The 26,913-nt window shown below is 43.7% G+C and overlaps 1 protein-coding gene across 1 annotated transcript; it reads right to left on the minus strand.

Annotated features, from left to right (window-relative positions):
• Positions 1–715: 715 nt before the first annotated feature.
• LOC310966021 (EF-hand and coiled-coil domain-containing protein 1) lies at positions 716–17,326 on the minus strand (the record flags this gene model as incomplete). The annotated part of the gene is given in 10 exon segments (XM_083939808.1): positions 716–787; positions 789–877; positions 973–1,042; positions 8,109–8,228; positions 8,672–8,825; positions 8,907–9,042; positions 9,844–9,923; positions 14,629–14,760; positions 14,856–15,291; positions 16,729–17,326. Coding segments are annotated over 10 exon segments (1,887 nt in total).
• Positions 17,327–26,913: the final 9,587 nt, after the last annotated feature.

The following is a 26,913-nucleotide window of genomic DNA, read 5'->3' on the forward strand; positions in this document are numbered from 1 at the left end:
GTGCAATATTTCCATCCCTTTTATTACTTATTTTATTACTTCTGTATAAGTTATGTGATATGTTGTATTTGCAGAGCTTCAAACTATTTTCACTGTATATAAGTGCAGAAATGTGCTTTTGATGAAAATGTCCCCTGTGACTATATTACATATAATATATTATAATATAATAATATATAATATTGGTTTATTATTACTGATACATTTGTATTTAAATTTGATCATTGTAATTGGGTGAGTTGGATCTAATTCTAATTATTTTTTGTAATGTTAAGAATTAAAATGCATTATGTTTTATAAGCCCACCATTTAGTAAAAAATAGTAAAAAAAATATAGTGTTTCTCCTGAATTGTAGTGTAGAAGTATAAAGTACAGTATTAAATCCCCCCTTTAGGATGGAAATGTCAACTAAAGCCTTAAAGTGTATCAATTTAAGTGAGTATATGAGTTGTGATATGACTGTTTACAGATGCAACAGTTAGTGGGCTTTTAAACATGAGACACTGTTTGGTCCAACGTCTGCACTGAAATATAACTGAACACAATATGATGCTTCATCACCAGAGCTTTTTGTATCAACTCTCACACTGAAACAACGGTTTGGACAAAAAAATTTAATCATTCACATTAAATAGACACCAAATAGATCAAAAAGAGATTGAAAAAGTAAATAAAATTTAGATAAGAGAGAGCATCAGTACCAGAGTAGCTTATCTAACAGGAGAGGAGCAGAGGGTTGGTGCTGCTGCAGGTTTGACACCCTGAAGATGGAAGGAGGGCTTTCTCCTCCTTCGTCATCCCCTCCGCTCCCAAAGAGATCTCTGGAGGACAGCTGCATACAGAGGGCGTTAGCTACCTGCAACACCTGGGATGGACCTGGATGGGGGAAATAGAAAATAGCCAATGATTATTTCAGCAAAGAGAAACACTAAAACATTTTTTGACAAGTGGCAGATGTAGAACACACCTACCATCTCCACTCCTACTGCAGACATCCAGAGTGTCCAACACAATCTTCCCCAGGGCCCTGCGGGACACGTTCTATAAAACAGAGGGGGACAACTTCACTTTTACAACTTTTTTTTTTCAACAAACATACCAAACAGCAGAAACACAAATCCTACAAAAGCCACAATCAACAGTGCTTCAACATACACACGTAATAATAAACAAACAAGATATTATGAAATAAATAATTGTATAAAATATAAGTATAGTGTAAATATTTTAAGAAATGTGTAAACAGATTCCACTCTTTTTTTTGTTTTGTTTTGTTTTTTATTGTGTGCATTTTTATTTCATCATGTTATTCTTTGTTTTTAAATCCTTATTCAAAAGTCTGTTTGTTTCATAGTAGAGATGCACCGATCCGATTCCAAGATCTGATATTGGCTCTGATTATTGACTAATTAGCTGGATTGGGTATCAGATGAATGAGGCCGATACAGCAGTCTGATCTAGTCATTTCTTTTTTATTAATATCATAAACAGCAGAACAGTAACAATGATCTAGTCACTTCAATTCTGTTTGCAACACCGGTTAGGGTTTTATATTACATTTTAAAATATCTGTTTGCAGTGCACTTTACATGGAAGTGTTATTTATTTATATATTTTTGCTGCTAATGTACACTTTGCTATTTGTTAATATTGAGTACATTTATATCTGTAAAATAACTGCCTTTAACAAGGCCAAATGTTTATGTCAAGCCTGATGCTGCACTCACACGGCATGGTATACGGTTAATTTATTCAACAGGAGTATCGGATCAGTATTGGGTATCTGCCGATACGCTCAGCCCAGGTATCAGTATCGGATTGGATCGGGAAAAAATGGATCGGTGCATCTCTATTTCATAACACTTAAATTTCGTGTTACTTTTTATTTCATAACATCCCGTTTTATTTCAGTGTCAGCAGTGATGCCACTGTCATGAATAATGACAAAAAAACTCCTGGGTAGGAGTGAGCATGCGCGACACAGGAGGTCGGAAGGGCTGAGAGCTCCTGACGGCGTTTCAAACAAATGGTCTAATTATGTTTAAAACTCACAAAATTTGAAAGTAACTTTTGCTAACATTATTACAAATAAGTCTGGCACCGGTACAGATCACTCTTGAGACTCTGTTGTTTGATGAGTGACTATATTCAATTGGCACGTGAACTGGACGAAATGCAGCATGGAACCCAGTAAAGACAAACCAAAAGCCGGAGTAGCATCTGCGAGGCAAACTAACACAAGTGTGAATACTAGACTTGACGAGATGGATGCGAAACTGGATAAAATACTGGAGAGTAACATTTTAACGAAACAACTGTTGGACACTCTGTTACTGAGAGTAAACTCGCTAGACAAACACGTGGAGACGCTGACTGGGAAAACTCATGACAATGAAGTCGACATAGACGCGCAGAAAACGCGAGTCACTGAACTAGAAAAGAAATTAGACACTGCTATGGAGTACATCGATCAACTGGAAAATCGAAACCGGCAAAATAATTTGAGACTCCTGAATGTGCCAGAAGGTGAGGAGAAAGACATTCAAATGATCCCCTATTTGATTGGCATTTTCGAGCAGAAATGGAACTTGGATTTAAAAGAGGAGGACTTCGAAAGAGCGCATCGTGTCGGATTAAGGAGTGAGACGCACATACACCCGCGAGCAATTATCTTCAAACTGCACCATTTCCAGAAGAAACTTGAAATCCTGAAAGAGTCCAAGAAGAAACCAGAGGGATGCGACTTCAGAGTGGTTCCAGACATGTCAGCGCAACTTCGGGCAAGAAGAGCAGCATTTTGGCTGTTAAGAGAACAGCTACATCTACAGAAGATCAAGACGTTCTTCCGAGGCCCAGCTACTCTCTGCGTGGATGACGGAGAAGTGGTGGTGCGCTTCGGGACACTGGAAGAGGCCAAGAAGGAAATTAAACGAAAATACCCAACAATAAAGGTGGGAAGCTCGTCTGCAGCTGAATGAGGCCAAGAAGACAGCAGTCGGTAAAAGACCTTGATAGGACTTGGACGAGACTAGCCTACAGGCAATGAGTTAAAAAAAACAAAAAACTATTTGAGACTGTAGCCGAGATGACAACATGCAATAACAACGAACTGGCTGTTTATTGACACTACCAAGCTGGCTGTAGCCTATTCCAGCTCAAACGGTGACGAAAGGAAAAGACTGATGGACTATTAGTTGATACGGGTAACATGGATTGAATAATGGGTGTAAATGGAGGGAGGTGGATTGGGTAAATGTGGGTGTTTGGTTTTATCCTCTGGTACAATTTTACATGTTCAACTCTTCCTCCCCATTTGTGTTTGGTTTTCGTTATTCGAATCTCTATCAGGGAACAGAAAAAGTGAGTAAACTATTTGTTGGGGGGAGAAAAAAAAAAAAAAGCCTTAGTAATATTGAAGTCCTTATTTGGTATTATTACTAGAATTTACTTTTCGTGTATCTATCAGCATTGTTTGTACTCACTAGGATGGTAATGGTGACTAGGATCGGATTATGATGTCACCACTTCATTTTATGTAAGTCAGGTGAGGGCCTGGAAGAAACCAATTTAATTTCTTAATCATTTAAAAAAAAAAGGGGGGAGGAAGTGAAGGATTAATGAAAGAGTGACTGAATTTCTATGTAGGAGTGAGTGTCAGTATATATATAAAAACATTGTTTGTACGCCAAAGTGAGTGGGGGTTATAGCTCTAGCAAAGCATGCTCTTATATGGGGAAACCAAGGCGTTAATGTTTGTTTGTGTGTGGATGTGTGTGTGGTTGGAGGGTCCTGTAAATATATTTTGTATCTTAGCTTTCCTTAAATTTAGCTGGCGGGATCTCGTTTCTCTCTTGAGGCTTCCTTGGATTACACTATAGATTATGGTTAATACAACGGAAAGCTCTATAAAAACCCTTCCTAACACGTTTAAAATAGCAACTTGGAATGTAAATGGTTTACAGGAAGGGACAAAAAAAGTGAAAGTAATGCAACATTTACAGAAGCTGTCCCCTGACATTGTTTTAATGCAGGAGCTCCACTTCAAACCTGGGCAAATTGAACAACTCAAAGGGCAATGGGTGGGTGAAGCATTTGAAGCTGCATTTACTTCTAGAAGCAGAGGTGTAGGCATATTAATTAACAAAAGGATACCCTTTAAGTTGATCTCACAACACGTAGATGTCCACGGTCGGTTCTTAATAGTTAAATGTGAAATGTTCGGGGAACTTTATACAATTATTAATATATATAAACCTCCTAACTCGGATATGTCTTTTTTGAGTAAAATCCAATTAATATTAGACAGATCTCCAACAGGAGGAGACTTAAATAGTATTTTCAGCTCTCAGGATAGCTGCACAAAAAATAGGAAAATTAACCCACCAAAAAACCTTTGAGATTCTTAGTAGATAATGAACTAGAGGACATCTGGAGAACGTTACATCCAAAAACATTAGATTACACATATTTTTCACACCCTCAAAATAGCTATAGTCGAATTGACTACCTATTTATCTCCAGGCTAGATTTGGACAGAATAGTATCAAGCAATATGAATGAAATTATCATATCAGATCACGCAATAGTAGTATGTAATATGTCACCCAGACAAAACACGTTACACCATAGAATTTGGAGAATGAATAGGAAGCATTTAACAGATATAGAATTTCTAAAACATATTAAAAACCATATTGAATGATTCATTCAAACTAATGTCAATGTTGGGAACTCTGAAAATAGACCAGATATTGGTATAATATGGGACACATTCAAAGCATATATAAGGGGGATAATGTTAGGATTTGCAGCTAAAAAGAAAGCAGAGTTAGATAAAGAAATAAATAAGTTTACAGAACAAATAAAAAGACTGCAGAAACAACATGCAATGCAAGCTAGCAGTAGTGTGTTGACAGAAATTCAAGAAAGTAAATTAAATCTAGATAATTTGTTAATACAAAAAGCTAACGATTTCAGACATAATTCAAATAAGCTTAATTATATCTCAGCTAATAAAACAGGTAAACATTTAGCTTCATCGGTCAAAAAAATAGCTAAGAGACAACCTATATCAATAAAAAATGAAACATCAGATTTAGTTTATACAAATAATCAGATGATTAATAATGAAATCAAAATGTACTACGAGAATCTATATACATCAGAATTAAAAGAATCAGACCCCATCCCCTTCCTTAAATCACTTAACTTGAAACGTCTAACAGCAGAACAAAAAGAAAAACTTCGGAAAGACATAACTTGTGAGGAAATACAATCGGCAATAAAAACATTCCCTTTAAAAAAAAGCCCCAGGAATGGATGGAATTCCTATTGAATTTTATTCAACATTTTGGTCAAGTATTGAGCCCCTTTTTATCGAAGTAGTAAATACAGCACAAAAGGAACATACGCTGCCACAAACAATGTACCAAGCAACTATTTCAGTGATACCAAAACCAGGAAGAGATGGTGATACCCCTGCGGACTATAGACCTATTGGTTTAATTAATTGCGATAAAAGAAATATTACCAAAGTTATTAATAACAGACTCACTCTTATTCTACCTGAGATCATCCATCAAAATCAGACAGGATTTATACAGAATAGAGATTTAAGAACCAATACCCGGACTTGTTTATCATTAATACAATATGCAAAGAAAAATAAAATAGATTTAACACTTATGGCGGTGGATGCAGAGAAAGCCTTTGATAGGCTAGAGAGAGCTTATCTATTTAAAATGTTGGAAAGTTATGGTTTCCCAGAGGAATTTATAAATAGAGTCAAAACAGTTTATAAGTCACCAAAGGCACAAGTATATACTAATGGAATTCTCTCGGATCCATTTCCATTAAATAGAGGCACAGCCCAGGGAGACCCTTTATCACCTTCTCTATTTGCACTAGCAATAGAACCATTAGCTCAAAAAATTAGAGAAACAGATCAAATTAGAGGTATTACTATAGGAAAGCGTGAATACAAACTTAGTCTTTATGCTGACGATTTATTACTTTACCTAAATAAGGCGAATACATCTAAGATACATTACACCAAGGGTAATCTAAATATTAACTAACTTTTCAATTTTATCTGGATATAAAATTAATATTAAAAAAAACGGAATTATTATTAGTAGATAAAAGTATAAATACATTGGAAATCTGTGAACAGTTTAAAGTCCAAACACAAAATATTAAATATCTTGGTTGCTACATCAGCACAGATAAATCACAACTCTATAAAGACAACTTCATTCCTTTGATTAAAGGGTTAAAAAAAGACATTGAAAAATGGATGAATTTGAAAATAAATATAATAGGTAGAATAAATTTGTTTAAGATGATGTGATTGCCAAGATTTTTATATATATTCAAAACAATTTCCATCACTCCACCAAAAGCATTTTTTAAAGAGGTTAACTCAATTCTAACGTCCTTTATCTGGTCAAAAAAAGCTCATAGATTAAAAAGAAAATTATTGTATTATCCACAGGAAGAGGGAGGTTTAAACCTGCCCAATCTAGAAAGCTATCACTGTGCAGCGCAGATGTTTTATATTGATCATATAGTAAACAATGGGAAAGAAAGCTCATGGATAGATATTGAAAATCATCAGTTAAGGCCTAAAAACTACCTATCCATCCTTTTCTCTAAACAAAAATGTACAGCTGGCAACTTTATAATCAACTGTACATTAAATACTTGGATAAAACACAAAAGCAAATAGGACATGAAACTGAAATTCCGAGACATATAAAGATATGGAATAACCCTTCTATAATGATTCAAAACACTAAAATTAGTTCGGGAACATGGGAGAACTCAGGAATCCAAATAATAGCAGATATCATAAACCAGGGATCCATATGCTCATATAAGGAATTAGAGGATAAATATGGACTAAGGGACACGGAAAACTTTAGGTATTTCATTCATTCATCTTCAACCGCTTATCCCGGGGTCGGGGTCGCGGGGGGGCTGGAGCCGATCCCAGCTGACATCGGGCGTGAGGCGGGGTACACCCTGGACAGAACGCCAGTCTATCGCAGGGCACATAGAGACGGACAGAGACAGACAACCATTCACACCTACGGGCAATTTTTTTTTTAGAGACACCAATTAACCTAACACGTGCATGTCTTTAGACTGTGGGAGGAAACCGGAGAACCTGGAGAAAACCCACGCATACACGGGGAGAACATGCAAACTCCACACAGAAAGGTGTAGCCCAACTTTAGGTATTTGCAACTGTTAATATATATGGAAACACGTGTGGAAATATATATGGAAGTGTGTGTGGAAGCATGAGTGGAAGCTTGTGTGGAAATATATGTGGAAACATGTGTGGAAATATAGGTTGAAGCAGGTGTGGAAGTTTGTGTAGAAGCAGGTGTGGAAGCATGAGTGGAAATATATGTGGAAGTGTGTGTGGAAGCATATGCGGAAGCAGGTGTGGAAGCATGTGCAGAAATATGTGGGGAAACATGTGTGGAAGAAGGTATGGAATCATGTGTAATCATGGGTGCACATGTGAGGGGAATGTGTGTGTGAATAGGGTTTTTGTGAAGGGTGTACTGTATGTATGTGTGACAACAGCAATAGTATGAATGATGGGTGGGGAGAAAGAAAACACAACCTCCATGAGCAATGTTGTATTTACAAAGTTGATGGCTTTGTCTTTATGTACAAAGTATATGATGTAAAGCTATGTAAAGTCATAATATGTCCATATGCTTTGTGAGTTTGTGTGAAAAATAATAAAAATAATTAAGAGAAGACAAAAAAACTCAACTACTGTTCGTGGTTTTCTGCCTCCACCAACCAGTCAGTTAACCCTAGATGACAGAGAAGAGGTGTGTGTGTGCCTCAAGTGAATAGTGTGTGTTTTGCATTTAAGATAAGATATTCCTATATTAGTCCCACAAAGGGGAAATCTCCTTATTCCAGCAGAAAAGTGAATAGCAAACATAGAAGAAGCATCAATTAGAAGCAATAAATTGTAACGAGCAAAATAAACAATATAGGAAAATATGAACAATATAAACACATGGAAATAAAAAATACAAGAATAATAGGAACAGTATAATATCAAATATAGAGTGTGAACCTTGTTGCGTAGCTGCTGCAGCAGCAGAGTGAGGGCATCTGTGAGTTTCTCCTCCAGCAAAGACAGATGTGTCTTCTCGGTCTTCTCCGGCCTCGTCAGGTCCTCCTCTCCCTCAGTCCTCTGACAAGAAGGACGAGGAACACATGGATGCGAACAAGCTCCAAAATGAAGTCTATTAAACCTGTTTCTAAAATGAGCTTCTGTGGAACAAAAGGAGAAACTCCAGGAGAAAGCTATGTTTGCCCTGAACCCTAACCGAGTGGTTTTCTGACCTAAACTTAACCATACAGTTTTGTTTGAATCCACAACAATGACGCAAAGTGTCCTGACAAAAAACAGTATGTGAGTTGGGATGGGAACAGGTTGTTCGTTACTAAGTAAGGGAACTAGAGTATTGAAAATAGTGGGATTTCCATGTCTGTTTTTATTATAAAGGGGGTCGGTCAAGTTGCTACTGTATATGAATACTGTGCAAATATCAAAATGTTTAATCCACAGAGAAACGCACACAGCCCCCAGCCTATATCCATTCTACTAGGCCCCTTATAAAGTTTTTGCCCCACCTTTTCTTTTCCGAAGCCTCTTCCTCCTTCTGGTTGCTCTTGGCTCTGTCCCTTCCAGCTGCAGCGCCACGTGCTGTCCTTATAAGTGCGGATTAGGTTTTTATCAGGCAGTTGACTCTGAGAGACAAGTTTGTGGACCACATGGTTCTGACATCTGGAAGAAGAAAAAAAAGTTTGACATCTGAAATTTGGAATGGAGAAATGTGTCGGCAGCAGTGGTGTTTCAGGTGCTAACCCTTGGCCACAGCTGTGCAGTCGCTGCTTCTTCACCTCCAATAGGCAGCACTGTCCTTCCTCTTTCCTCCCTCTGTCCTCCTCCTCTTCATCAGAGGCAGCTCTCCCTTCCACTGCTCTCTGCAGACACTCTGCCTCTGCAAACAGTAGAAGCAGTTCCTTTACTTGCTCAATGACATTTCAGTGGTTAAGACTTTTTAATGGTGTTAACTATAATGTTCTGTTTCAAAGGATTGGTTAACGAGCAATGTTGTGTGTGCCCTATAGACCTTTTTCACAGCAGACATTTAGCATGTCACAGTAGGAAAAGCTCAGGTGTAATGGACATTATTAAAAATTATTGCATTTAGGTGTGTCTGTTCCAGGGTCATGGTGTTGTACGGATGATTTACAATACTGTGAAAGTATCAAAGCGCTCAATCCACAGAGAAATGCACACAGCTCGTATTCAGAAACTGCATCTGCATGTAACTTTTCACGTATATTAATCCTTTTTTTTTTTTATAGCTAATGGTCGAATGGGTTGGAGCTTTGCTACAGTCAACACTGTGTGACATTAGCTAATGTAAGCTTAGAGGTGAAACTAAAAGGTGGGTGACTTTCCTGTGTAATGGCAGCAACTAGTTGGCTGATCCAGTGGAAGAGCATAGAGCTTTTTAAAGAGAAAGACGGTAAAACTGAGCACTTCAGATAGATGATGAATACAGACACTGTATATTCAGACCGACAGGGTGAGGAAAATAATATGTTGTGTTTTTTTTATATTAAAGCATGTAAACATGTTCTATTCAATTCCAAAATACAAGTATGAACCTGAAAATGAGCAGAATATGAGACCTTTAAATACATCTTAACCCCTGAAAAGCATGCCAGATGGGAGCAAAGGCTGTTGAAGCATGTTGTATATCATTAGATGGCGATCGATCAGTTTCACTCACCTGTCTTGCTACAGGCGTCTTCTGCTCCGATCGGGAAAATTTGTTGATGGGCAGGGTCAGGGATGCAGGTGCAGTGGGATCTGAGGGTGGCAAAGGTAGAAAATACCTTAAATATATTGCCAGTTAGCCAACAATGTGGAATATGGACAGAGGCTCCCCTGTGTGCACTGATATGTGTGTTATTGATGTGTTATTATGTATTTAATTCACTGGCTTGGATCTGTCTAATAAAGCTGCTACAAATGACAAAACACGCACGCGCACACACACACACACACACACACACACACACACACACACACACACACACACACACACACACACACACACACACACACACACACACACACACACACACACACACACACACACACACACACACACACACACACACACACACACACACACACACACACACACACACACACACACACACACACACACACGGGACAACTGCTGATGTTTCTGATGACGGTACAATAGCACTGGTCTATTGTTTTCATGACGTGCAAATGTGATCAGGGAGGACAGGCCCGAGAAAGACTTCTGCAATCGGGTTAGTGAACAACCATGGGGCCTTAGAGTGTAATTCCGCCGCAACATCATCCCATGGTCTTTTTCCGCACTTATATACATCAAATAAGCCATAAAGACAGATTTTTTCGTGTATATAATATTGACAGAGAAATCTGGGAGAGTCGCTAACAAAACTTCTTTTTGAATTGCATTTGGTAATCCACTTGAATGGACTTTACTATGAGAGGAGCTGGTGCCGGAGCCAGTAGGTAAGTCTTTCAAAACACTCTTTTAATAAAATCAGGGTTCTCTAACTACATTGTTGGTGCTTTGTTTTCTGCGTAGGGACTCTTATCATGCTGCCGCAGAGGTTTGGTGTTATTTGGAGCCGTGTTAGTGGTTAAAAATTTAATTTTAATGCCTTCACCGTACTGCCCCAAACTAATCAGTGTTAGCCACGTCCTGCAGTTAGCGACTCTCCAGGATTTCTCCGTCAATAGTTTATACACAAAAAAAATGACTGATTTGATATATGTAAGTGCCCTGGGATGATTTTGCACCGGAATTACAGTGCCACAGAGCACATTATAAAGATTATCAATCCAGGTGTAAGCAAAACAACAACTGATCCCAGCTTTAAGAGAGACCACCCTGTGATGGAGAGGTTTAGACCTTGAAACATACACTATGCAGGAACCTTGATAGGAAGTGCTCTTTTGTGAACACGCTCTGGACTCCCTTTCTCTGCTAAGCGTCACCGGAAGGGAGTCAGAGATAAGACATTTTATACTTGTTTCAATGTGAGATAAGTGTGTTTTACAACCTCAAACCCTCCTAGGGTAGTTAAAACCCAGAAGTCCAGGACACTTCCTCCAGGATGGAGGACCTTTTATCCTAAATCAACGTCAAATCTGACCGCAATTTGAACTGAAGGGTCGGTCTCTCCCTCACCCAGGAGACAGAGTGACATTCAGTGATAAGGACAAGGAACAGAACTTGGAAAGTTTGAAAAACAGTTAAAGTTCGCTGTTTCATCGCAACTGGCTGTTCAAAGACATTCTTCCAAATGTGTAACTGTGTATGCATTATTTGTATCTTGCTGTGATTATGTTTATGTGTTTCTCTGTCTAATTCCTGAAATATTCTGTGTTTTAATAATACTTCCCTTCACTCAGTAAGGTTATCTGTTAAAACTGCCTACCTAAAGATTTTGGTTAAATTGGATATCAGAAAGATTAATAACGGAAAATCAACCAGAGACAGTTTAATCTTCCCTGTTAGAATTCTGGAATATAAAGCAGTTAATTCACTCAGAACCAGAGGGTTGGGTTAGGCCAAGACCCCCCCTTCTCGCTCCTCCCTCTTCACTTCTTCTCCACTCTTCACCTCCTGCACTCTTCTCTCTTCACGCTCTCTTCTGCGCTTCCCGCGTTTTGTTTTCTTTTGTTTCTTTTGTGCAAACTTTGTTATCCCAGAGTTCGCAAGAGACGTTACTTTTTATTTTGTTTTCTCGTTAAAATATTTTCGTTTTAATCTATTTTTATCGCGTAACTTTATACGTTTTCTACGCTACGTTTTTATCTTTTATAAGTATAGTAAAACCCCTCATGCTGTCTTTGCCTTTTTGTCCGGCCGGCAAATTGCATCGAACTCGTGACTCCAGCCAACAGAACCGGTCAGAACCTTTTTTTTGTCAACCAACAAACAACAGCCAGAGACAAGCCACATGCAGAGCTGCAGCCGCCTGAAGAGCTGAGTCCAAGCCGGGACGGGAGCAGACAAGCCCCGCTGAAACAACTACGCAGCTGACCCAGTCTATAGACCAGAACTCAGGTCTGCCAAACACCGGGACTCGGACCTAGGAACCTGCTTCGGTACTGTAAGACGCCAGGGCGACTGTAATATCAATGGCAAAGTAAGGTTGGCCTTTTACTACAACTCCTGGTTAAAAACGTTGGTGGTAATTAGGTTCTGATCCGAGTTCTGTTGACAGGCTAATTAGAGCCAGTTTAAGTCCGCCAGTAATATTATAAACCAGCCCCATAGGTCTGAATCATTCTGGTCTTAAACTTTTTTATATCCACATTTAACCCTTTTTCACTCATCTGTTCAATATTGCACTATTCTGTATTATCCTTGCTAGTTAGTCCAATAAATGTTTATAACTTTACGTCGTTGTGAAAGTCTTCCCTTCTGTGCAGAAATTGATGGTCACTGATAAGGCTGTGGTAAGAACTAACACGTTCGAGACGAGACTGATAAAATTTAAATAATCAATTACTTTAAATTACTATTAACAGGTATTAAACCTTCACCAAAGTTTAATAAACATCCTGTCTTCATTTGGTGTGGTGCCCTACTTCGAGGTAAAATAAATCCTAAATTTTAACGAGTCGAGTTAATTCATAATTAATTCAGCAACTAATATATTCTAGCCATAATATGTGTAGGCTCACTTTCCTACAACTAGATGCTGCTGGATTACCATTGAGCAATTAGACACTGAACTATTATTTGATGGTGTAAATGTAGCTGGGCATTAGCAGCTACCATCCTCACTGGGTCTTGATCTAAAGTAGCTACAAAGCATGACCTGAAATGAGCGCTTCATCATAGTTGATGAGAAGTAGTCAGGCGTGCATATGAACACTGAAACAGTTTTTACTTGTTCTAATCATTCCTCCTGTTCATATTGCTCCGGTTGTTTATTTGTCACATATTGTTGTGTTAGAATCATTAGTCAGAAGGGTATGGAGTTAATACAGGTCCCACCTCAATACACTCACAGTTCACCCTAAATATATCGCTCTTCATGGCATACAACCTTATATATTTTGCTGTCAATTGAATAGTTCATTATTTCAGCTATGTACCCATATGTCGTCATATTACATGGGAAATTTACATTTCAGCCATGAGAGCAGGTTTGAACTGTCTCTGGTGCATTGTGGATGTACAGTCTGGTCAGTGTGAAGGGTTAGAAAGAGAGTCCTTGTCAGTGCAGTGGTGCTAAAAGTTTACCCCGTCTGCTTTTACCCAGCACTCTGTATGTACTTCAGACTGAGGGACGTGTATGTAACTTCAGCTGCTGACTTTAGTGCATTGACTTTCAAATCAGTAGAGAACAAAGGCAAATGATGTGTACATAGATGCACAAACATGCCGCTGAAACACAGTGGCCCTCATTTATCAAACGAACGTACGGCAGAAAAACGTGCGAACAAACCATTTCCATGCAAACTTCAGCATATATCAATTTGGACGTGAGCGGGAGCTACGATCAAATCTCACGTCAGGTCTGAGATTGTGTACGCAAATGTGAGCCTGTGTATTTGCGGTGCAGCACAGCAAAATCTGGCTGAAAATAATGAACAAACCTCAGCTGTCATTAAGCATAAGCAGTCACATATTAAGAACAGATCAAAACGGATTCTTAAAACAAATTAAAAAAAAAAAAAATTGTGGTTGGAGCAATTGATTGTACTCATGTGCGTCTGAAGGCACCATCCATGAATGATTACGCATTCATCAATCGCAAAAACTACCACTCGATAAATGTACAGGTGATTTGTGATGCCAAGCTATCGCTTTTAAACGTGGTGGCCAGGTGGCCGGGGGGGACACACGATTCTTTTATATTTAAAAACAGCTCGGCTCCAGCCCCCCGCGACCCTGACAGGGGCAAGCGGTTGAAGATGAACGAATGAATGAATGAATGTGTTGGCGCGCGGCTGCAGGAAAGCGCACTGCAGAGCCAAAGTCGCCTCCTCGGTTAGTGGCTACCCTCGATAAATTGCATTAAATCAAACAAGGTATCAGATGATTAACATCTTGGTAGAGCGCAGGTTCAACAGTGCGCACACACGCACACGGGTCACAGTGGAGCGCTGCTTCGGGTTGACTGCCTCCGTTATTCTTTTCCATACAGCGTTTTTACGGGCCCCTTTTATTCCACTCTTAAGACTGCCAAAAAGCACATCTTTATTTTGCTCCATCTCGGATGTCAGGATGCCGATCTCTGTGTCGGAAAAGTTTCTTTTATTACCAGTGTTTCTTCTTTCCATGTTTGACCTCAGTGGGCGAGGCCTCCGAGGCGTAACATGTTAATGACGATCGAATTCAGCCGCCGCATTTATCATTTGTACGCTGAGATTGGTCGGATACGAATGTTTCATAAATCACACGTGTGTCCTGTCGTACGACCAATTCTGCGCTCAGATCTGCGCCCGTTTTCACGCATGATTGATGAATGAGGGCCACTGTGTGTACCTGTTCAGGAGTTCAATCTCTAGTTGGGTGATCCTGGACTGAAGATGCGGTACAGACTGAGCCTGCTCCTGGATCATCCGAACCCTCTGAAGCCCCATGCTCAGAGCCTCCCTGGCCTCCTCTGCCCTCCTCCTGATGGAGATCATCCAAGATCAAAGCAAAGCTAACTCTAACATTTATCCATTCTTCTGTTTAAACATCATCCAGGTAACTTTTAAGACTCCAACCTGATCTGAGCGTTCTCCTTTCTCAATGCTGACACCACCCCGTGAAGCTTGTGCACCTCCTGGTATGCCCATTGCAGCTCCTCCTCCAGACGCTCATTGAATTTAATGGCCTCCTCCAGCTGCCCATCACGTGAGGAGCGGATCAGCTTCAGCTCTCTTACAAGGGGATCCCTGGTGTCCTGTCTTCTTGCCACCCTCTTCGCCACGTCTCCTCCAGAACCACTGCACTGTCCTTTAATTCTCTGTGTTGGCACAAGTTTTCCATGTATGAGATTGATGGAAGTTTTTGAAGCTGAAACTGTGGAGCTGAAGCTGGACGGAGAAGGGAGGGTCCTCTCCTGCCGGAGGGCCACCTCCAGGGCCAGGCAGCGAGCGTCGCTCCCCTGCAGCGCGGAGCGGAGGTCCTCCACCAACTCCCTCAGAGCTGTTGTCTCATCTGGAGTAGAAGCAGAAGAAGATGGGAGAGCTAAATATTAAACCAACAACACTACAATACTTTAGTCTGCTCAGAGTTGATGTCTTATTACTTTTCGCACTCTTGTAACTGCTTTTTTAGTTATACTCACATAAGATGAGATCAATTTACTGATCCCACACTGGGAACAAGTACTGCCAGGCCAGAGGCCTCAAGTGGTGGGGCAATGGCCCCTTCTCTTCTTAAAGCCCCCTTCTTTGAGCGTCCTTGCTTGGACCACACCCATCTTTGAACTCAACCTTCATTTTGATCTCAACTACACACTTTTAAGTATTTGTGACTGTATCTTGCACAGTTGTGATGCTCTCACAGCAACAAAATCAGACAGAATCACAAGGTGAAAACCTACCAGTCTTGCCATCCTGTAGCTGCCAATAACATAATGTGAAACACTGTAGTATGACATTCACACACTAACCTTCACCACTGATTATTACTTTTGATGGATAATACATTCATACTATTACATAATGTGTCTGCTAATTGAGGTTTTGTTCAGTTATATTGTTACTTTTTCTTTTGTAAAGGAACTTTCCAGACCATTATTCTTGTCTGAGAATATAAAACAAAGTGTTGGAAAGGAAGTAAGTACATTGACTCAAGCACTGTAATTTTCTCCACATTTCAGAGGGCTGTGTTGTACTTTTTACTCTACTACATATGTGTGACAAATTGCTTCACAAATTAACTATTTACATACACAAAAGACAATACATTGTTAAAGATTAAATCAGTGCCCAGCCTTTTTGGCTTCTGAGCCCTTGTGAAAAAAGCTGGTGTGTCTATAAGCTGTCAGCAGTTCTACCAAATAGTGATTTCCTCTCTAAACCTCTCAGATTAGTCATTTCAGTAACCGTTCAGTAAGGCACAAAGAGGTCAAACGCTCTAATATTTCACACACACACACATTAGAGCAAAGCCTATAGTATCTTGTAACCCCTATTGAAGGCCCGAAACCCAGGTTGTGAACCAACCCCACTTCAGCAGCTACAACAGTAAAATGCTGCTCACACATTGATGCATACTGTGTATTGGTACATTTGCTCGTGCTCTGCCTGAACCGCTATCTGTAGAGGAACAACAGCATAAGAGAAGGTGAAGAATACATCAAGTGTGTAATCACACTAAACAGAGTCAAGTGGGAAAGGTTAAAATCAAATTAGTTCAAATAATTGGTGCTTAAATGCCGACTTCCTGTACCACACGGTCACCGGACTGTTACCACTGCTCCGTGTGTCTCTATTCAGTAAACAATGACATTACGTGAACAATATAGTAACAAGGTAACGGCAACAAAACGTTCCTGAATAATTCAAATGGAATACGTTTATAACGTGCAAAAACGTATTGATCACAGGAGATATTTCAGTAGCACGTGTATAGATCCTGGTACAGTACCTGTCTCGCGGTCCTCTGCGGCTCGACCTTTAATCACTCTGTTAACGGGTCCATTCTGATCCCTCGCCAGATCAAAACTCACACATTTTCTCCGTCTGGCACGCGGCCACCGTAGCCGGATCTGTCGTTCCACCAGCTCCGTGTCCTCAGTAACGGGCAGACGCCCGGCACACTCCCCAGCGCCTCGACGCGCACTGCGGACACGGAAATATCCACAGAGCCGCGAGTGGAAGTCTTTAAAGGAGAGTTGGCAGGGCAGCACAGCGCATACATCCGTAAACTCGTCATCTTCTCCACCTTTTCCTCCATCTCCTGTTCCTCCTTGCATGGTTATCTTTCCTTTCTCCGCTCCGGTGAGTCCCAGCACGGTGCACAGCGCGGAGAAATCATCTGCAGACACCGTATCGTCCCGGTTGGGGTAGGCCAGGTGGTGGAAGACCTCCTGCAGGTATTGGTCAATTCCAGTTGCCAGGACGACGATTTCGTTATCCACACCGGGATCGGGGCAGTGGTGATGGGCCAGGGCGCTCCGGAGCCACTCGCTTTTACGCGCCGCTCGCGGCGAAGACTGGCTGCGCGGCAATGCGGCGCGCTCCATGACTGCACATATACACACTTGCGTTAAGTTTTTATTCTAGATCTTATTAAATAGAAAATCCGATCAAGCGAATTGGCATCCGATTTGATTTCAATAGAAAAGTGCGGTTTGGTTTGACGCCACAAATTGCCGTGAAGCCTCCCTTGGATTCCTTCTGACGAAGCCGAGATCTGATCCCCTCCGGGAGAAAAAAAAAAGTACCGACTCCACCCTATGTGTGCACACTCTGACCGCATGGGGGGTGGGGCACCTGTACCAGACTGAATCTTTAGTGGAACTGACTCATTGCTGTGTGGAAGCAGCAACAAAAAAAGTGTTCTACCTTCTGTTCTCCCGGCACGCGCGCGCGCGCGCACACACACGCAAACACACACACACACACACACACACACACACACACACACACACACACACACACACACACACACACACACACACACACACACACACACACACACACACACAGTAATTCTAAAAACCCTAAACCATGCCAGAAACTTAGGTGTAATATTGGCCTCAATCCTAAACTTCAACAGCTACATTAAAACAATTACAAAGTCAGCCTACTATCACCTAAGAATATATCAAGGATTAAAGGACTTATGTGAAAAAAAACTTGTCCATGCATTTATCTTCAGCAGGCTCGACTACTGTAACAGTGTCTTTACAGGTCTCCCTATAAAGTCCATCAGACAGCTGCAGTTAATTCAGAACTCTGCTGCTCGAGTCCTCACTAAGACCAAATAAGTAGATCATGTCACTCTAGTCCTCAGATCTTTACACTGGCTTCCTGTCCGTTGAAGAACTGATTTCAAAGTGCTTCTGTTGGTTTACAAAGCACTGAATGGTTTAGGACCCAAATACATTTCAGATCTTCTAAGAACCATTCAGACCTCTGATATCCTCTGGGACAGATCTGCTCCGTGTCCCCAGAGTCAGGACTAAACATGGGAAAGGTCTGCTCTGTGTCCCCAGAGTCAGGACTAAACATGGGACAGGTCTGCTCCGTCTCCCCAGAGTCAGAACTAAACGTGGGAAAGGTCAGCTCTGTGTCCCCAGAGTCAGGACTAAAAATGGAGACAGTTCTGCTCTGTGTCCCCAGAGTCAGGACTTAACATGGGAAAGGTCTGCTCTGTGTCCCCAGAGTCAGGACTAAACTTGGGGAAGTTCCGCTCTGTGTCCCCAGAGCCAGGACTAAGCATGGGACAGGTCTGCTCTGTGTCCCCAGAATCAGGACTAAACACTGGAAAGGTCTGCTCTGTGTCCCCAGAACCAGGACTAAACATGGAGACAAGTCTGCTCTGTGTCCCCAAAGTCAGGACTAAACATGGGAAAGGTCAGCTCTGTGTCCACAAAGTCAGGACTAAAAATGGAGACAGGTCTGCTCTGTGTCCCCAGAGTCAGGACTAAACACTGGAAAGGTCTGCTCTGTGTCCCCAGAGCCAGGACTAAACATGGAGACAAGTCTGCTCTGTGTCCCCAAAGTCAGGACTAAACATGGGAAAGGTCAGCTCTGTGTCCCCAGAGTCAGGACTAAACATGGGAAAGGTCAGCTCTGTGTCCCCAGAGTCAGGACTAAACATGGAAAAGTTCTGCTCTGTGTCCCCAGATTCAGGATTAAACATGGAAACAGGTCTGCTCTGTGTCCCAAGAGTCAGGACTAAACATGGGAAAGGTCTGATCTGTGTCCCCAGAGTCAGGACGCAACATGGGAAAGGTCTGCTCTGTGTCCCCAGAGTCAGGACTAAACATGGGAAGTTCCGCTCTGTGTCCCCAGAGCCAGGACTAAGCATGGGACAGGTCTGCTCTGTGTCCCCAGAATCAGGACTAAACACTGGAAAGGTCTGCTCTGTGTCCCCAGAGCCAGGACTAAACATGGAGACAAGTCTGCTCTGTGTCCCCAAAGTCAGGACTAAACATGGGAAAGGTCAGCTCTGTGTCCACAAAGTCAGGACTAAAAATGGAGACAGGTCTGCTCTGTGTCCCCAGAGTCAGGACTAAACACTGGAAAGGTCTGCTCTGTGTCCCCAGAGCCAGGACTAAACATGGAGACAAGTCTGCTCTGTGTCCCCAAAGTCAGGACTAAACATGGGAAAGGTCAGCTCTGTGTCCCCAGAGTCAGGACTAAACATGGGAAAGGTCAGCTCTGTGTCCCCAGAGTCAGGACTAAAAATGGAGACAGGTCTGCTCTGTGTCCCCAGAGTCAGGACTAAACATGGGACAGGTCTGCTCTGTGTCCCCAGAGTCAGGACTAAACATGGGAAAATTCTGCTCTGTGTCCCCAGAGTCAGGACTAAACATGGGAAAATTCTGCTCTGTGTCCCCAGAGTCAGGACTAAACATGGAGACAGGTCTGCTCTGTGTCCCCAGAGTCAGGACTAAACATGGGACAGGTCTGCTCTGTGTCCCCAGAGTCAGGACTAAACATGGGAAAGTTCTGCTCTGTGTCCCCAGAGTCAGGACTAAACATGGAGACAAGTCTGCTCTGTGTCCCCAGAGTCAGAACTAAACATGGGACAGGTCTGCTCTGTGTCCCAAGAGTCGGAACTAAACATGGGACAAGTATGCTCTCTGTCCCCAGAGTCAGGACTAAACATGGAAAAGGTCTGCTCTGTGTCCCCAGAGTGAGGACTAAACATGGAAAAGTTCTGCTCTGTGTCCCCAGATTCAGGATTAAACATGGAAACAGGTCTGCTCTGTGTCCCAAGAGTCAGGACTAAACATGGGAAAGGTCTGATCTGTGTCCCCAGAGTCAGGACGCAACATGGGAAAGGTCTGCTCTGTGTCCCCAAAGTCAGGACTAATCATGGAGACAAGTCTGCTCTGTGTCACCAGAGTCAGGACTAAACATGAAAAAGGTCTGCTCTGTGTCCGCAGAGTCAGAACTAAACATAGGACAGGTCTGCTCTGTGTCCCCAGAGTCAGGACTAATCATGGGAAAGGTCTGCTATGTGTAACCAATGTCAGGACTAAACATGGAGACAAGTCTGCTCTGTGTCCCCAGAGTCAGAACTAAACATGGGACAGGTCTGCTCTGTGTCCCAAGAGTCGGAACTAAACATGGGACAAGTATGCTCTCTGTCCCCAGAGTCAGGACTAAACATGGGAAAGGTCTGCTCTGTGTCCCCAGAGTCAGGACTAAACATGGGAAAGTTCTGCTCTGTGTCCCCAGATTCAGGATTAAACATGGAAACAGGTCTGCTCTGTGTCCCAAGAGTCAGGACTAAACATGGGAAAGGTCTGATCTGTGTCCCCAGAGTCAGGACGCAACATGGGAAAGGTCTGCTCTGTGTCCCCAAAGTCATAACTAATCATGGAGACAAGTCTGCTCTGTGTCACCAGAGTCAGGACTAAACATGGAAAAGGTCTGCTCTGTGTCCCCAGAGTCAGAACTAAACATGGGAAAGTTCTGCTCTGTGTCCCCAGAGTCGAGACTAAACATGGGAAAGGTCTGCTCTGTGTCCCCAGAGTCAGGACTAAACATGGAAACAGGTCTGCTCTGTCTCCCCAGAGTCAGAACTAAACATGGGACAGGTCTGCTCTGTGTCCCAAGAGTCGGAACTAAACATGGGGCAAGTCTGCTCTATGTCCCCAGAGTCAGGACTAAACATGGGAAGGGTCAGCTCTGTGTCCCCAGAGTCAGGACTAAACATGGAGACAGGTCTTCTCTGTGTCCCCAGTGTCAGGACTAAACATGGGACAGGTCTGCTCTGTGTCCCAACAGTCAGCACTAAACATGGGAATGGTCTGCTCTGTATCCCCAGAGTCAGGACTAAACATCGAAACAGGTCTGCTCTGTGTCCCCAGAGCCAGGACTAAACATGGAAACAGGTTTGCTCTGTGTCCCCAGAGTCAGGACTAAACATGGTACAGGTCTGTTCTGTGTCCCCAGAGTCAGGACTAAACATGGGAAAGGTCTGTTCTGTGTCCAGAGAATCAAGACTAAACATGGGAAAGGTCTGCTCTGTGTCCCCAGAGTCAGGACTAAACATGGGAAAGGTCTGTTCTGTGTCCAGAGAATCAAGACTAAACATGGGAAAGGTCTGCTCTGTGTCCCCAGAGTCAGGACTAAACATGGAAAAGGTCTTCTCTGTGTCCCAAGTGTCAGGACTAAACATGGGACAGGTCTGCTCTGTGTCCCCACAGTCAGCACTAAACATGGGAAAGGTCTGCTCTGTTTCCCCAGAGTCAGGACTAAACATGGAAACAGGTCTGCTCTGAGTCCTCAGAGTCAGGACTAAACATGGAAACAGGTTTGCTCTGTGTCCCCAGAGTCAGGATTAAACATGGGACAGGTCTGCTCTGTGTCCCCAGAGTCAGGACTAAACATGGGAAAGGTCTGTTCTGTGTCCAGAGAATCAAGACTAAACATCGAAACAGGTCTGCTCTGTGTCCCCAGAGTCAGGACTAAACATGGAAACAGGTTTGCTCTGTGTCCCCAGAGTCAGGACTAAACATGGGACAGGTCTGCTCTGTGTCCCCAGAGTCAGGACTAAACATGGGAAAGGTCTGTTCTGTGTCCAGAGAATCAAGACTAAACATGGGACAGGTCTGCTCTGTGTCCCCAGAGTCAGACCAAACATGGAAAAGGTCTGCTCTGTGTCCCAAGAGTCAGGACTAAACATGGAGACAAGTCTGCTCTGTGTCCCCAGAGTCAGGACTAAACATGGGAAAGGTCAGCTCTGTGTCCCCAGAGTCAGGACTAAAAATGGAGACAGGTCTGCACTGTGTCCCCAGAGTCAAGACTAAATATGGGAAAGTTCTGCTCTGTGTCCCCAGAGTCAGGACTAAACATGGAGACAGGTCCGCTCTGTGTCCCCAGAGTCAGGACTAAACATGGGACAGGTCTGCTCTGTGTCCCCAGAGTCAGGACTAAACATGGGAAAGGTCTGCTCTGTGTCCCCAGAGTCAGAACTAAACATGGGAAAGTTCTGCTCTGTGTCCCCAGAGTCGAGACTAAACATGGGAAAGGTCTGCTCTGTGTCCCCAGAGTCAGGACTAAACATGGAGATAGGTCAACTCGTTGTCCCCAGAGTCAGGACTAAACATGGAAAAGGTCTGCTCTGTGTCCCCAGAGTCAGGACTAAACATGGAGACAGGTCTTCTCTGTGTCCCCAGTGTCAGGACTAAACATGGGACAGGTCTGCTCTGTGTCCCCACAGTCAGCACTAAACATGGGAAAGGTCTGCTCTGTATCCCCAGAGTCAGGACTAAACATCGAAACAGGTCTGCTCTGTGTCCCCAGAGTCAGGACTAAACATGGAAACAGGTTTGCTCTGTGTCCCCAGAGTCAGGACTAAACATGGTACAGGTCTGCTCTGTGTCCCCAGAGTCAGGACTAAACATGGGAAAGGTCTGTTCTGTGTCCAGAGAATCAAGACTAAACATGGGAAAGGTCTGCTCTGTGTCCCCAGAGTCAGGACTAAACATGGAAAAGGTCTTCTCTGTGTCCCCAGTGTCAGGACTAAACATGGGAGAGGTCTGCTCTGTGTCCCCACAGTCAGCACTAAACATGGGAAAGGTCTGCTCTGTTTCCCCAGAGTCAGGACTAAACATGTAAACAGGTCTGCTCTGTGTCCTCAGAGTCAGGACTAAACATGGAAACAGGTTTGCTCTGTGTCCCCAGAGTCATGACTAAACATGGGACAGGTCTGCTCTGTGTCCCCAGAGTCAGGACTAAACATGGGAAAGGTCTGTTCTGTGTCCAGAGAATCAAGACTAAACATCGAAACAGGTCTGCTCTGTGTCCCCAGAGTCAGGACTAAACATGGAAACAGGTTTGCTCTGTGTCCCCAGAGTCAGGACTAAACATGGGACAGGTCTGCTCTGTGTCCCCAGAGTCAGGACTAAACATGGGAAAGGTCTGTTCTGTGTCCAGAGAATCAAGACTAAACATGGGACAGGTCTGCTCTGTGTCCCCAGAGTCAGGACTTAACATGGAAAAGGTCTGCTCTGTGTCCCAAGAGTCAGGACTAAACATGGAGACAAGTCTGCTCTGTGTCCCCAGAGTCAGGACTAAACATGGGAAAGGTCAGCTCTGTGTCCCCAGAGTCAGTACTAAAAATGGAGACAGGTCTGCACTGTGTCCCCAGAGTCAGGACTAAACATGGGAAAGTTCTGCTCTGTGTCCCCAGAGTCAGGACTAAACATGGAGACAGGTCCGCTCTGTGTCCCCAGAGTCAGGACTAAACATGGGACAGGTCTGCTCTGTGTCCCCAGAGTCAGGACTAAACATGGGAAAGGTCTGCTCTGTGTCCCCAGAGTCAGAACTAAACATGGGAAAGTTCTGCTCTGTGTCCCCAGAGTCGAGACTAAACATGGGAAAGGTCTGCTCTGTGTCCCCAGAGTCAGGACTAAACATGGAGACAGGTCAACTCGTTGTCCCCAGAGTCAGGACTAAACATGGAAAAGGTCTGCTCTGTGTCCCCAGAGTCAGGACTAAACATGGAGACAGGTCTTCTCTGTGTCCCCAGTGTCAGGACTAAACATGGGACAGGTCTGCTCTGTGTCCCCATAGTCAGCACTAAACATGGGAAAGGTCTGCTCTGTTTCCCCAGAGTCAGGACTAAACATGGAAACAGGTCTGCTCTGTGTCCCCAGAGTCAGGACTAAACATGGAAACAGGTTTGCTCTGTGTCCCCAGAGTCAGGACTAAACATGGGACAGGTCTGCTCTGTGTCCCCAGAGTCAGGACTAAACATGGGAAAGGTCTGTTCTGTGTCCAGAGAATCAAGACTAAACATCGAAACAGGTCTGCTCTGTGTCCCCAGAGTCAGGACTAAACATGGAAACAGGTTTGCTCTGTGTCCCCAGAGTCAGGACTAAACATGGGACAGGTCTGCTCTGTGTCCCCAGAGTCAGGACTAAACATGGGAAAGGTCTGTTCTGTGTCCAGAGAATCAAGACTAAACATGGGACAGGTCTGCTCTGTGTCCCCAGAGTCAGGACTAAACATGGAAAAGGTCTGCTCTGTGTCCCCAGAGTCAGGACTAAACATGGAGACAAGTTTGCTCTGTGTCCCCAGAGTCAGGACTAAACATGGGAAAGGTCAGCTCTGTGTCCCCAGAGTCAGGACTAAAAATGGAGACAGGTCTGCTCTGTGTCCCCAGAGTCAGGACTAAACATGGGAAAGTTCTGCTCTGTGTCCCCAGAGTCAGGACTAAACATGGAGACAGTTCTGCTCTGTGTCCCCAGAGTCAGGACTAAACATGGGACAGGTCTGTTCTGTGTCCCCAGAGACAGGACTAAACATGGGAAAGATCTGCTCTGTATCCCCAGAGTCAGGACTAAACATGGGACAGGTCTGCTCTGTGTCCCAAGAGTCAGGACTAAACATGGGAAAGGTCTGCTATGTGTAACCAATGTCAGGACTAAACATGGATACAAGTCTGCTCTGTGTCCCCAGAGTCAGAACTAAACATGGGACAGGTCTGCTCTGTGTCCCAAGAGTCGGAACTAAACATGGGACAAGTCTGCTCTCTGTCCCCAGAGTCAGGACTAAACATGGGAAAGGTGTGCTCTGTGTCCCCAGAGTCAGGACTAAACATGGGAAAGGCCTGCTCTGTGTCCCCAAAGTCAGGACTAAACATCGAAACAGGTCTGCTCTGTGTCCCCAGAGTCACGATAAACATGGAAACAGGTTTGCTCTGTGTCCCCAGAGTCAGGACTAAACATGGGCCAGGTCTGCTCTGTGTCCCCAGAGTCAGGACTAAACATGGGAAAGGTCTGCTCTGTGTCCCCAGAGTAAAGACTAAACATGGGACAGGTCAGCTCTGTGTCCCCAGAGTCAGGACTAAACATGGGAAAGGTCAGCTCTGTGTCCCCAGAGTCAGGACTAAAAATGGAGACAGGTCTGCTCTGTGTCCCCAGAGTCAGGACTAAACATGGGACAGGTCTGCTCTGTGTCCCCAGAGTCAGGACTAAACATGGGAAAATTCTGCTCTGTGTCCCCAGAGTCAGGACTAAACATGGGAAAATTCTGCTCTGTGTCCCCAGAGTCAGGACTAAACATGGAGACAGGTCTGCTCTGTGTCCCCAGAGTCAGGACTAAACATGGGACAGGTCTGCTCTGTGTCCCCAGAGTCAGGACTAAACATGGGAAAGTTCTGCTCTGTGTCCCCAGAGTCAGGACTAAACATGGAGACAAGTCTGCTCTGTGTCCCCAGAGTCAGAACTAAACATGGGACAGGTCTGCTCTGTGTCCCAAGAGTCGGAACTAAACATGGGACAAGTATGCTCTCTGTCCCCAGAGTCAGGACTAAACATGGAAAAGGTCTGCTCTGTGTCACCAGAGTGAGGACTAAACATGGAAAAGTTCTGCTCTGTGTCCCCAGATTCAGGATTAAACATGGAAACAGGTCTGCTCTGTGTCCCAAGAGTCAGGACTAAACATGGGAAAGGTCTGATCTGTGTCCCCAGAGTCAGGACGCAACATGGGAAAGGTCTGCTCTGTGTCCCCAAAGTCAGGACTAATCATGGAGACAAGTCTGCTCTGTGTCACCAGAGTCAGGACTAAACATGAAAAAGGTCTGCTCTGTGTCCGCAGAGTCAGAACTAAACATAGGACAGGTCTGCTCTGTGTCCCCAGAGTCAGGACTAATCATGGGAAAGGTCTGCTATGTGTAACCAATGTCAGGACTAAACATGGAGACAAGTCTGCTCTGTGTCCCCAGAGTCAGAACTAAACATGGGACAGGTCTGCTCTGTGTCCCAAGAGTCGGAACTAAACATGGGACAAGTATGCTCTCTGTCCCCAGAGTCAGGACTAAACATGGGAAAGGTCTGCTCTGTGTCCCCAGAGTCAGGACTAAACATGGGAAAGTTCTGCTCTGTGTCCCCAGATTCAGGATTAAACATGGAAACAGGTCTGCTCTGTGTCCCAAGAGTCAGGACTAAACATGGGAAAGGTCTGATCTGTGTCCCCAGAGTCAGGACGCAACATGGGAAAGGTCTGCTCTGTGTCCCCAAAGTCATAACTAATCATGGAGACAAGTCTGCTCTGTGTCACCAGAGTCAGGACTAAACATGGAAAAGGTCTGCTCTGTGTCCCCAGAGTCAGAACTAAACATGGGAAAGTTCTGCTCTGTGTCCCCAGAGTCGAGACTAAACATGGGAAAGGTCTGCTCTGTGTCCCCAGAGTCAGGACTAAACATGGAAACAGGTCTGCTCTGTCTCCCCAGAGTCAGAACTAAACATGGGACAGGTCTGCTCTGTGTCCCAAGAGTCGGAACTAAACATGGGGCAAGTCTGCTCTATGTCCCCAGAGTCAGGACTAAACATGGGAAGGGTCAGCTCTGTGTCCCCAGAGTCAGGACTAAACATGGAGACAGGTCTTCTCTGTGTCCCCAGTGTCAGGACTAAACATGGGACAGGTCTGCTCTGTGTCCCAACAGTCAGCACTAAACATGGGAAAGGTCTGCTCTGTATCCCCAGAGTCAGGACTAAACATCGAAACAGGTCTGCTCTGTGTCCCCAGAGCCAGGACTAAACATGGAAACAGGTTTGCTCTGTGTCCCCAGAGTCAGGACTAAACATGGTACAGGTCTGTTCTGTGTCCCCAGAGTCAGGACTAAACATGGGAAAGGTCT

This window comes from Echiichthys vipera (genome assembly GCF_963691815.1).
Source record: "Echiichthys vipera genome assembly, chromosome: X".
Taxonomy (NCBI): Eukaryota; Metazoa; Chordata; class Actinopteri; order Perciformes; family Trachinidae; genus Echiichthys; species Echiichthys vipera.